We start from the raw sequence: 12,516 nt of genomic DNA on the forward strand, positions 1-12,516 counted from the left end.
ATTCTCAGTTGACTTTCGTCCTAAGTCTGTGATTCAGTGCTATCTTAAGATAACAGAGAGGAAAAACTGTTTTTAGCTTTGTGCTGTGGTTTTTTCCTTAAAAGATTGAGGCTGATACTTTTAAATCAAAAACAAGGTTCCATTAACAAATGCGCTGCTGCATGTTGCTCCACAAAGATATGACTCAGCGTTTCTTTTATTCATGTCACAAGTTAAATACAGAATATGCATTAAAATAGTGGAGAAATGGTTGCTGTAACTACAATATGGTAGGAGTCAGGCTGGGTTCACAGGATGGGCATATCCACAAACACGAGTCTGTGTGTGTATATGACCTAGCCATGCTCAGCCTCTCAAACTGATAAGCTGCTGTTTATTAAAAAAAGAAAGAAAAAGGCAGCAAGCCCTTGACTACTTTTGCCCACAGCACATGGCTTTTACTGGAGGATGTGTTTGCAAAAAGGGAGGAGTGTTGCCTCCCACACAAATTTCAACAACGATTTGAACAATTTGGTAAATAGATGAGGACAGAATCTTCATCTATTGTCTGCCTATCCCCTCCAGTTAGAAGTCAATCACACAGTGAGGAAGTTCTAATATAGAAATCCTTTTTAGGAATCTGCTTTTTAATGAAAACTCCTGAACGTGGTCCCAGCATTACCAACAATCTGAGGGCACATACACACCCCAAAACAAACAAATGAACAAATAACAAAACACACTCAAAACAACAACAAAAAAAGAGAGAATAATTCCAGGGAGAAAATGTAAGCCTAATGCAACAGGAAAGGAAGAAAAAAAGTGAAATCCACCTCCTGACAAGATAAGCATAATCATCTTCCATTGCACTGTAAGTGGATGAAAAAGCAGCAAATTCTTGTTGACCTGTTTTTGCTTCTCCATAAAAATGAAAGGCCATTTCTTCTAGTACCAATAAATGCCACCTTTTCTCTAGGTCACTAATTAGCTAACTGGGTGAGCAAGGAACAGGTTCGGGTGACTCTAACAGTGACAAACTGATGCAGAATGATAGCAAGACTCAGACACAACCCAGCACTAATTACAGCTCTGTAGCACATACTATCACTCTGAACACAAAACAAGGATGTTAATGATACAAATTCAGCTGTGTGTTTGCACAAAAACCTTGTAAGCTTAATTTTCCAGGACTTAATATTTTGGTACTCCTTTGGAAAAGCTCTCCAATGTACAATTCCAACATTATGTTTCAGTGGATTCATGAACAGCGTTGTGCCATCTGAATGCCTATTGAAAGAGGTAAAATGAATAGTGTCAGTTTAGATCATGCAGGGAGGAGACACAATTTTCATAATATGAGAATTCAAATTATTGTATATCCAGTGCTAGCATTCCTGGTTTAGTAAATATCTGTCCTTGGTATAAGTGGCTTGGGATGTGCTTTAAAACACGATGAAATACCTTACTCTGGTATTAGTCAAAGAGTATTTGCACAGAGGGTTGTGCTTGTTAGCATAGGAAGAATAAGAATACAGAGAACACTATCATAATGAGTGTGCATCAATATCACAAGTTTTAATACCATATTTATTCAGTTCTAAAATATCAAGAACTAGTATCATCAATAGCCAGAACCTTTCAACTACTAAAACCTGAAAAGAAAAAGAAACAAACAAAAACTTACAAAATCTGAGTCCCTGGCATGCTGTTGGCACCATCGATAGCCTGAAACACCTCTCCTTGCATCCTTAGATAGCAGTATCAGGTGACACTAGCCATTACCCTGTCTTGGTATACAATATCCTGCACTTTGGATCTGCTGATTCCAATACAGTTTCAAAATGAAAAGCTTCTCTTCAGTCAGAGAGAAAGTAGAAATGGGTCAAGTTACATAATATGAAGTAAATAAGACTGAAGTTACATGACGTGACTGAGTCAGCTTACTATTCTGACTTGGGTGGTCCTGCTTTTCCCTCCCCAACTCCTGGCCCTGCTGGTCCACACCCTCTCTTACACCACATCAAACCACTTGGTAAACTGATCCAACTTGTTAATCCAACAGAAAACTACTCTCTTGAACTGACTCACCAAAGGGCTTGACAAGAGTGATGCCAAGGAGCATGGCTCTGGAGGGAGCAGAACCACCCTTTCTGGTGGCAGCAACTCAACACCATGTCTTAAATGAGCTGCAACTGAAGAAAGCGTTGAAGAAGGGCACAAGAGGAGCACTGAAGGCAAACAGAAGGGCATGGAGTAAAATCCTGTGTCTTTGGGAAGAATGGAAATGCAAGAATAGACATCACAAAGCCCTTGGGATGGGGTAGACACTGAGGGGTGCAAAGGCAAGAGAGCAACAGGATGTTGCATTGTATTATGCATCAGAGGGGAGCATGGGAACAGGCACTGTCCTGGCAGAAGGAGGAATGGGTAGTGACAGAAGACATGCTACTGAGTCCACCTTAATTGTGGTGACTCTTTGGGATTCAGGCTCACAGTGCTTGTGTGTGTGTGTGTCCGTAGCCAGCCCTGGGAAAGGTGAGCTCTTCAGGACAGATGTGCATTCTCAATAGTTTTAACAAAACATGAGCTATAATATTTTATCCCCATTGTTCAAGAAAAGAGGGAGGACACCATTGTTCACTTGAAAAACAAACAAAAATGAAGCCCGTCCCCATTCTTCTCAAGAAATTGCCTCATCAAAAAAAGAACAAAAATCAAACCACCAAGTGTTACTGAGGAATACTACCCAGTCAGTCTTACCAGCTCACAACCTCACTCACTATTATCTTTTCCTTCCTCTCTTAAATTACTGAGACAGGTCTCTTCTTTCATAGCAGCAAATGTTTTAAGCTCACTGTTTTCTTGGAATCTCCCCTACTTGTACAACTGCCTCCATAAGAAAAAGAGTTTAGGGATAACAGAAATTGTGCTATCTGGAGAAAAGGAAAAGAAACTGCATCTTCAACCCAATGATAAAATGTCCAGTTTTTTAACAAATATGTCTTCATAATTTCAGGAACACTTCTTGAGCTCCTCTCTTCAGCTCTGGGTAACTGTTTCTAGGTAATCAAAAAAAAAAAAAAACCAAAAAAAACCCAAACAAAACAAAAAAAACAAAAACCCCAACTGGAGACTTGGTAACTCATTAAATGGCTCTATATATTGCAAAACATGAGCTGAGGTATTCTCAAGCTTCCCAAACCAAGGGGCAGAGAGCAAACTGTCCTTGCCTACACCTCAGGGCATCCCTGTTCCCTTTTCCAAATACAAAACCAGGCACTGGCAGAAGTAAGAACTACGTGCCTGGCAGCCAAAAGATGAGGAAAGAGAAAATATGATGTGCAGCAAATCAGGTACACACAAAATAATCACGGCAGGTCACATCATCCTAACACTGCACGGCATTGTTTCCACCTTAATGATCTTTCAGCATGTCACCATGCTGAATCATGATGACAGAGGGGCAGGAAGCACATATCAGATGCAGAATGAAAAGGTCTTTTTGTGATTGTGGTGCTATGAAGTGCTGGACTTTATGTTGGAGTCACCTGTTCTCACTCTGGAAGACTTGTCTGCACCAAAATCAAGAGAAGTTCCTGGAGCAGTACAGATAAATTTGACCAACATACAGATAAAACAGGAATCTCTCTCTTTTTTTGCCCCCAGAACTGCTTATTTCTGTATCAGTGCATGGATTTCAAATGGGTTTAACAAATGTTCTTTGAAAGTAATTTTCTGTTCATAACTGGACTTTAAGCACCCTGAGGGCCTGCTGGCTTGCTAAAATTAGAGACCAAAAATGTACATAATTGTCAATCTTTAGCAAGACAGTGAGTTCTTTTCTAACCAGAGCCAGAAATACTCCCTCTGGAGAAATCTCACAAACAATGTGAAAAAAAGGTTTTGAACTTTCCATGGTACAAAGCTGAAAATGAGGACAAAACTGGAATGAGTTGGTCTTGAGCATTTTCTAAGCTATGTTGCATTTCCACAGCTTTACAGATACAGACATCTGGAAGCAGAATTTTCAGCTAAAAAGAAAAAAAAGCCATTGTTCTGTACTTCACTAGCATAAATAATTTTCCTTAAATGTGAATAAAATTATTACAGTAGACAAAAATTTTAATATGTATAAATATCTCTGGATCAACCCTAACCATATTTTTGGTGTAATAAAAATAGGCTATATTCCCAGATATGAAAAGGCATATAATTTCAGACAGATTCAGGGACAACAAAACCAATTTTAGTTAAATAGCCCGGAGGAATCTCATAATATTAAAGGCAGTATTAAACACAAGTTTACATAGAGTAATTGAGAATACTCCTTATAATTTAGTCCAACACTTATAAACTCAGACTATAACGAAAGGTTTTTTCTTTTGAACATTAGACCATTATGATATTCAGTGACAACCAACTTATTCTATTACTTTAATTTCAGCAAAAACTTTTAGGGAAACTCTACAATGGCATCAACAAGCACTAAGCAGGATGAGAGATGGTACAGGATACTGCAGATCATTTTCAGGGCTCTGAGCCAAATTCTCTGTTGTTCCAAGTGCCCTTTGCTACTTCATACTGTGGAAAATACCAAGTTCTTGGCATATCAAAGCCTGGATCTCGAAAATTTCTGAGACCCCTTCAGTTATGCTGCCCTAGTGATTTGAGGGGACCCTGTGTTTGGTCATGTGCTCCTCTGTAATGGTCAGCACTAGTCTCGCAGGGCAATGACTCCCCCACCTTCCAGATCACCTCTATTGGGTGACCCTTTCCTTGCTTTGCAGAACAGGGTCCAGGGGAGGTATCTGGGAGACAAATAAACCATCCTAACCCTTTGAATACCTCAGGAAAGAGCATGCATTCAACAAAGGAGCACTTGCATAGCCTTGTGGATGTACTTTGTACACTTTGTCCTGATTAGAAAGGAAGTGACTTTAACAGAGAATCCAACTCAGACAAACAGTTCTCTCCTTTACTTTGGAAAAGCTGCAAACCTGTTACAGTTCACTTGCTAGTATGAAAAGCAAGCTTGAAAAATGGCACTGGTGAGACCAGTGAATAATGGTCTAAGTGGAATAGCAGCAGTCAGGCTGAAGAACATGGTGGAGTGGTCTGGGTGGAAGAGAGCAAATGCTACAAGCCCCCAAGTTCTGACTTTTAATTTTGACACTGTTGTGGACATGCATCTGTCTCACTGACACCTTATACTACCACCTACCTCAGGAGCACATGTAGCTTCCAAGAGGCCTGCTGGCAGCAATGAAAAACTTAGCCTGGAGTCCAAGCATTTTTTTTCCCATTCACAGCAAAACTATCTCAACATGAGATTACTTTTCATTCAAACTTTATTTCTAAACTGACTTTGTAACCTTCTATAACCTTGTTACTCTGCATTCCTCTTCTCCCCGGGCTTCAAGGATTCTTTTTTGGTTGCTTGTATAATCTCAGCGCTGCAGTACGCAAGCTATGTAAAGCATGGTATAAATGCAGCTATTATTACTACTTAATAAAAACAGAGAAGTTATTCACTGACCAACCTTTTCTTTTTTCCCTTTCTAATAAACATATCAGATCCATATCTAAGTGGTGATAAAAAACAATGACCTTGCACTGAGTTTATCCCACAACATCCTCATTATGACTGGTATTTAATTTTAAAGACTTTTCACTGCATTCTCTGCAAAGCAGTATGTCTCATCATTACCTAGTCACTGGTAAAGTTCTTTTCCAACATCCACTGACAGACAAGAAATTAGCTATCTTGGAAAGGCCACTTTAGGGAGCAAGTGAAGAGTAACCAGCTGAAAAGAAAGAGAAGTAAGTCCCTTCCTCTTCAGTTCTGGCAATCATCACGTTGGTTTTTGTTGTGCTTTGTCCTTACACTGTCTTTTAAGGAACAAGGTCTTTGGCAATGAATAGGGTCTTATATGCTAGGAAAACATTTCTAGCATGTTGCAGACACTATTGTAACATAAATACTCATTGTCTTCCTGAGTTTCCTTACCACCACTGCTCCCCAACACAGCTTTGTCACTGTAAAACAACCTTCATTAAGTTGTTTTGTGCCACTGATGTAGTGCTGTAACAATAAAATAAGGCAAATGCTTCATACACCCAAAGATGGATTTTGTAGAACGTGGTATTTCTGTTGACCATGCTGTGAAACAGTATGATGTCAAGACAACCTGAAGTAGCTTAGCACAATAGCAAATGTGAAAACTAAGACCTTTAATTGCATCCCAAAAGACATGTGGAAAAGAGAGGGAAAGAACAAAAGACTTCTGAAGCCAAATTAGCCTGTAAATTAATAACTATCATTAGATTTTAGCCAGGCACCATACTTGTGCCTTGGTTCTTTTCTTAGTTGTTTCATGGTTGGATGATTGAGTTTCAAGTCTGTGACTTTCATCTCCATTATGTTTGCTGAAGGAGTACACAACAAATGCAAAAGATCTTTAACTCTTCAGTTTCTATCTGGCAGAACACCCTTGTTTACATTTCTCAAGTTTTTGAAAATAACAACCTTGACTCTCTTCTCATTTAGCCAGTTTAACAATGCTGCAAGTTCAAGGAAATCAGCTGAATTAATTTCATTTTAAAGCAAACTAGAGGAATGCCTAAGCCTAGTATTTTTGACATACCTCATATACCTATAGTTGAAGGAAAAACTCTCATTAAGCCTACATTAAAAATCTGTCCACTTAATGCTCTGGACTTAAAACTTGTTTTTAATCCACTTCCTTCTGCCCTTATCACAAAGAAATTACTAATCTGGAACTTTGTTTTTAGTTTCCATCTCTTCCAGTTCATTTGCCACTTTTTTGTTTGTTTGTTTGTTTTTGGTGGTTGTTGTTGTTTTTAATTCACCCTTGGAGCTCACTGGTCATATTCACCTTGAAATTCTATCCACTGGGCTTTCATGACCTTGTCCCCTCAGTACTCCTTCTGCCTTTCTAATAATTCACCCTGGTTTTCCTTCTCATTTTTCACAGGCACTTGTAGCCTTAGCACATTTTGTTTCTCCTACATTCTTCGTATAGTACACTCAGGGCCTAACATTCCTCCAAGTCCTGTTACTATGCCAATCAATCTTAAATCCGGTTCTATAGGAGAGATGATAAGAACAAAACCATTTTATTTGCATACATAAAGTCATCTCATTATAATACAAGTATATTACAGTCTTAAGCCTCACAAAAGCCTATGAGAAGCAAAAGCATTAGTATTCGTCTTCTACAGTGGCAGAGAACAAGTCACTTATCCAAACTCACATGAAATCCTGTGGCAGCCTCTGGGTTACCAGAGGATTCCCCTTTCCACACCAAGATCTGTATATTGGCACACGTATTTTACACTTCTTGAGCTTTAGAATGGATTTGTTTAACTTACAGGCAGTGCAGACCAACTGTATGCATTGTGTCTCACCAGCCCAGCCCATGGAGCAGAGACTTGCTGTCTGTTCACCAAATGGTTCTCTGAGAAGATGGGCGGCAGAACATCCAACCCCAGAGCAATCCTTGCTCACCTCACCACACGGCTCGGAAGCACCGACCACCATGTTGGGCAGTACTGCAGGAAACAGCAGAGTACACTCCACTTTCCTAAACTATACCACATGCAAGCAATGCCACGGTTAATCGGATCAGTCGAAGCTTAAACATCACCTCACAGGAGTCCAGGTCCACATGTGGCTTCTGACAACCGACGTGACTGAGCTGAGACCTTTGTCCCTCCACCAGCACTGCTCTGCCAAACGAACTTCCTTTTTCCTGTCAGGGACTTTACCATGTTCATCACAGCACAGGCCACAACTCCTGGCATCTCCTTATTCTGGCAGCTACATCAACCGGTTCCTTCTTCCTGCTTTTTGCTTTTTCTAATCAGCCTAGCTCCGGCCTTCATTACCACCGAGTTAGGTGGGACACAAGCCACGTGTTATTTATGAAGGAGACAGCACATGTCTCTCCCGGTCTACCAGCTATCCAGCGGGAATATTTTGGGGCCTACGGGAGTGACAAAACCTGCCCCTCCACAGTGGCCGGGTGTCACCACGGCCACCCTGCCTGTCATTCAAGCCACAGCGCCCAGCTTCCATGTCACCCGCTGCTCCACGGTGCCGCCTCACCTGCGGCAGGCTCACACTCCGGAGGGGCAGCGGGGCAGCTCGCTACTGGGGTCACGGGCACCCACATATTAGCGACCTGCCCAGCGACGACGGGGCGGCCCCGGCAGCCCAGACCGGTGACATTCCCCAGCAATTTCCTCACTGTCCCTGCCGGGAAGGCCGCACTTGTCATAGGGGCAGAAGGGCGCCATCCCCACGGGAAGAGTGGCCGGAGGCCTGTCCGTGCGCCCAGGGCCGGGCCCCACGGCTGTGACGGCACCCCTCAGCCCCTCACGCAGCGGCGCGGAGGACGCGCCCGGCCCCGGCCCGGCCCCGCCCAGCCCAGCCCGGCCACGCCCGCCTGACGCGCCAGCGGCGCTGGCGGGCTGGAAGTGGCGTACGTGCACAGTGGGTCGCTGGAGTGGCGCCTCCTCCTCCTCGCCCCGGCACAGCGGCGGAGGCGCGGTGGGTTGAGGCGGTGGCCGCGCTCGCCCGTACTGTACCGGGCAGAGAGGCCGGCGGGGAGCGGAAGGCAGCCCCGCTCCGCGCCACCCTGCTCCCCCTCGGCCGTTCCGCCGCCGGCGGGGCAGCGATGAGGCGGCGCTAAGCGGCGTTAGCGGCGCAGGGAGGGTGGCGCGGGCCCCCGCGCCCCGGCCGCCCCGGAGGAGGCCGCGGGCCGGCGGAGGCGGAGGGCGGCGGCGGAGCCGGAGCCGGGCGGCCATGATGCAGTGAGTGCTCCCTCCCCGCGCGGCCGGGCGGGGGCCCGCGTTAGCGCCGCTCCCGCCCGCCTCCTTACATAACACAACCCGGCGGAGCGGGGCTGCGGCGGCACCGCCAGCGCCATGGCGAATGACAGCGGCGGAGGCGCCGGCCAGGGCGGCCAGGGCGAGAGCAGCGGCGGCAGCAGCAGCGGTAGCAGCAGCAGCAGCGAGCGGGACCGGCAGTACTGCGAGCTGTGCGGGAAGATGGAGAACCTGCTGCGGTGCGGACGCTGCCGCAGCTCCTTCTACTGCAGCAAGGAGCACCAGCGCCAGGACTGGAAGAAGCATAAGCTCATCTGCCGCGGCGGAGGCGCTGCGGTGGCTGGTGCAGCAGGGGGCGCTACCGAGCCCCGCAGCGGGCACCCCCCGCCGCCCCGCGCCCACGGCGGAGCCGCGGTGGGCGGCGGCGGCAGCCGGGCGGGGGTCGGGAAGGGCGCAGCGCCGCCGTCCCCGGAGACCGCCGCCGAGGCCGCCCCGCTGACCAACAACCACGTTGCCGCTGCAGCTGCTGGTGATGAGGTGGAGGCCCCGGCCGCGGCCCAGTCTCCGTCGTCTTCCGGGGAGGCAGTGTTGCTGTACCGGGACAAGTCGAACCTGTACCCGGGCGGCGTGCAGGCAGGGCCCGGCGGGGCCGCGCTGCGTCCCAACGGGCAGACCAAGTCGCTGCTGCCGCAGCGGCTGGCGCTGGAGTACATCGTGCCCTGCATGAACAAGCACGGCATCTGCGTGGTGGACGACTTCCTCGGCAAGGAGCTGGGCGGACTGGTGGCCGAGGAGGTGCGGGCTCTCCACCACACCGGCCTCTTCACCGACGGGCAGCTCGTCAGCCAGAAGAGTGACTCCTCCAAGGACATCCGCGGCGACAAGATCACCTGGGTGGAGGGCAAGGAGCCGGGATGCCAGACCATCCGGCTCCTCATGAACAGCATGGACGATCTCATCCGGCACTGCAACGGAAAGCTGGGCAACTACAAAATCAACGGCAGGACGAAAGTGAGTGAGGGAGGGAGCTGGGACCCCCGGTGCCCTTCCTCCCCCTGCTCCTGCAGCCGGGGGGATGTTGCGCGGGGGGGCGGGAGCGGGGCGGCGGAGCCGGCGCTTCCCCGGGAGCGGGCGTGTGTGCGCGCACGTGTGCGGCTGTCTGCGGGGCTGCGTGCGTGTACGCACGTCCGTCCGTCCGTCCGGCTGGCTGGCTGGCTGGCTGTCCCTGCGGGACTGTGCGGGTGTCTCTGCGGGGCTGTGCTCCCGCTGCCGCTCCGCTCCCCGGAGCCGACTCATACTTGCGAGTCGTGTCCAGTTCTGGGCGCCTCAGTACGCGAAAGAAATTCCTTGTCTTTCTCTAGAGGGTCACGCAGATGATTAGGGGCTTGGAGCATCTCTATCCTGAAGAGAGAATGCGGGAGCTGAGCCTTTTTAGTCTAGCGAAAAGGGGACAGAAGGGATCTCATTAACGTATGTAAATATCTCAGAGGTTGATGTAAAAAAGATGGTGCCAGCCTCTTCAGTGTTGCCCAGTGACAGGACGAGGAGCAGTGGCCATAAACTAAAACACAAGAAGTTCCACCTCAACAAGAGGAAAAACTTCTTCACATTGAGGGTGGCAGAGCCCTGGAACAGGCTGCCCAGAGAGCTCGTGGAGTCTCTATGTGGAAACATTGAAAACTCGCCTGGACGCCTTCCTGTGTAACCTGCTCGAGGTGACCCTGCCTTGGCAGGAGGGTTGGACTGGATGATCTGCAGAGGTCCCTTCCGACCCCAACAATTCTGTGATTCATGCCCAGCTGCGGTGGGACCCCCAGACCCAGCCGGCCTGGGCCGCAGCCTCGACGGGCAGGTCGCTGTCCCGCGGTCAGCCTGGGGATTGCTCTCTACCGGGAAGGTGCGAAAGGGTTTGTTTGCCTCTTCACTTTTCCAAAGCAGGAAAAAACGGTGATCTTGTCTATATGTCTGTGTCTTGTTAAAAACCCCTTGACCTGGAAGCTTATCCGCTAGGCGATGAGTATTGAAATGTGAGTTCTTTCGTGGACTCCCAAAAAAACCCCAGGGTAACAGTGCTCTGATGGGCTTCGGGAAGCAGGGGGCTGGCTGGAGAGTGTGGAAGCGTTCGTAGGCTCGCATGAATAGGCCGGGTTTTGGTAAGCCTTGGCTCAGGATGTGGCATGCCAGGTGCAGGACTTAAAAATGTGGGCAGGAGACCCGCATCAGTGAGCGAGTGCCCCGGTGGCACAATAAACCCGTGAGTTACAGTGCAGCACTCTGGCAATGGTGTTGCAGCAGGAAGCGGAGTCACAGTGGAGCAGGGCGGCTTTGGGCAGAGTTTTTATGTTACTGTCATCAAACCACTTTTCCGCAAAAATCTTAGTCCTTAGCTCTATTTCGAGACCAGAGAACTGAGTCAAAATCTCCCATTGTATTAGCCTAATTTGTGATTCCCTTCCAGTCCTTTAAATAAAATTCATGCCTTTGGTAGAGGACTAGTAATGAATATTCATTAGTATCTTTTCAGTTAAAAAAAAAAAAGAAGAGGGGTGAAGCCCCTTCAGACTTTGCTACCTCTGTTAAAGCATAAGGAAGCCAGTGAAATGGTAGGAGTCATCCTGCCGAGGTGGTTGCACTGTCACAGATGGACTGTTGTTGCTGCAGCTGCAGAATCTCAGCTGGTAGGAAGCTGCGAGAGGGAGGAAGGGAGAAACTGGAAGGCAAAAAACAGCCCTGGATTTGTTCAGGGCACGGGAAACTCCCAAGATAAAGAAAAGGGGGTGGGAATTTTTTTTTTTTCTTTTTTTTGTAATGCTGTCTTTGCATTTCTTCAGTTGAACCAGTACTGTGCTAAAACTTTCCAATGGGAACATGATCTAGAGTCCTCACAGGTCCCTGCAGGACTTTTCTAAGCAACTTATATTTCAGGCAGTCTTAAATGTCTTCAAGGCTTCAAACTTGCACTCTAAAAATATCAGTGGTTTTGCTAGATTTCAGTTTTATGCAGCAAAAAGGAATATTGCATCTGTTTTTATGTGCAGTGGTATGCTTCTGTAAAGAATAGGTGCCGGGGCTTCAGAAAAGGGCTTTTGGAGTTGTAATCCTGAATCACACATGTAATTCCTGGACTACTGTATTTTACATTCCTACTTGGTTTTCAGTCACTGCTGAAATCCCTCTCTTTGGAGGATCAGAACAAGTGCAGGAATCGGATCAGTAAAAGCACAGTACTTTACTCCTTGGTGGCATGGAAATGCATTACTTTGTCTTCTCACTTTCCCTTGCTTATTTCCCCATGGAAGTCAGTGCTTTTAGTGTGCAGGAGAGCTCACTTCTCTAAAATTTCAGCAAAAGCAGAATGAAAACTGTCATTCACTCTCACACATTTACCTCAGAGTTGAATAAACAGAAGCAGATGATACCTAGAGTATCACTTCAAATAACTTGTATTGTAACCATATAACTTGTAGCCCACTGGTGGTGTTGGCATTGAACTTGATATGACTTCTATAAACTGTCTAGAAGCATTGTATGAAAAAGCAAGAAGAAATTGGTCTGAGATTTATAGCCTGAGTCTCTTGGCTTGTAAACCTGCCTGTCAGGGCAAAAGCTATGTTGTGTTAATAGGATCTAATTCAAACTGATTTACATTCACCAGGGCCAGTCAATTAAGGTAAAGGACGTGAAATA

At 46.8% G+C, this 12,516-nt stretch overlaps 1 protein-coding gene and 2 long non-coding RNA genes across 3 annotated transcripts in view; 2 read left to right on the top strand and 1 right to left on the bottom strand.

The window, feature by feature from the left end:
• LOC125323712 overlaps nucleotides 1–8,367 on the top strand; it is a 57,773-nt gene extending 49,406 nt beyond the window's left edge. Inside the window, exon 3 of the long non-coding RNA XR_007202621.1 lies at nucleotides 7,411–8,367. This is a non-coding gene — a long non-coding RNA (uncharacterized LOC125323712). The remainder of the gene's footprint in view (nucleotides 1–7,410) is intronic.
• LOC125323711 lies at nucleotides 181–7,427 on the bottom strand. Its single transcript, XR_007202620.1, has 2 exons — nucleotides 1,664–7,427; nucleotides 181–1,266 (listed from the first exon to the last, which is right to left on the bottom strand). It is a non-coding gene; the product is annotated as an uncharacterized LOC125323711 (long non-coding RNA).
• Nucleotides 8,368–8,642: 275 nt separating the features above from the next.
• Nucleotides 8,643–12,516, top strand: part of EGLN1 (egl-9 family hypoxia inducible factor 1) — a 34,389-nt gene continuing 30,515 nt past the window's right edge. Inside the window, exon 1 of the mRNA XM_048298897.1 lies at nucleotides 8,643–9,840. Coding sequence (XP_048154854.1) covers nucleotides 8,929–9,840 — 912 coding nt within the window. The 5' untranslated portion in view covers nucleotides 8,643–8,928. The remainder of the gene's footprint in view (nucleotides 9,841–12,516) is intronic.

The sequence above is a fragment of the Corvus hawaiiensis genome, chromosome 3, assembly GCF_020740725.1.
Source record: "Corvus hawaiiensis isolate bCorHaw1 chromosome 3, bCorHaw1.pri.cur, whole genome shotgun sequence".
NCBI lineage: Eukaryota > Metazoa > Chordata > Aves > Passeriformes > Corvidae > Corvus > Corvus hawaiiensis.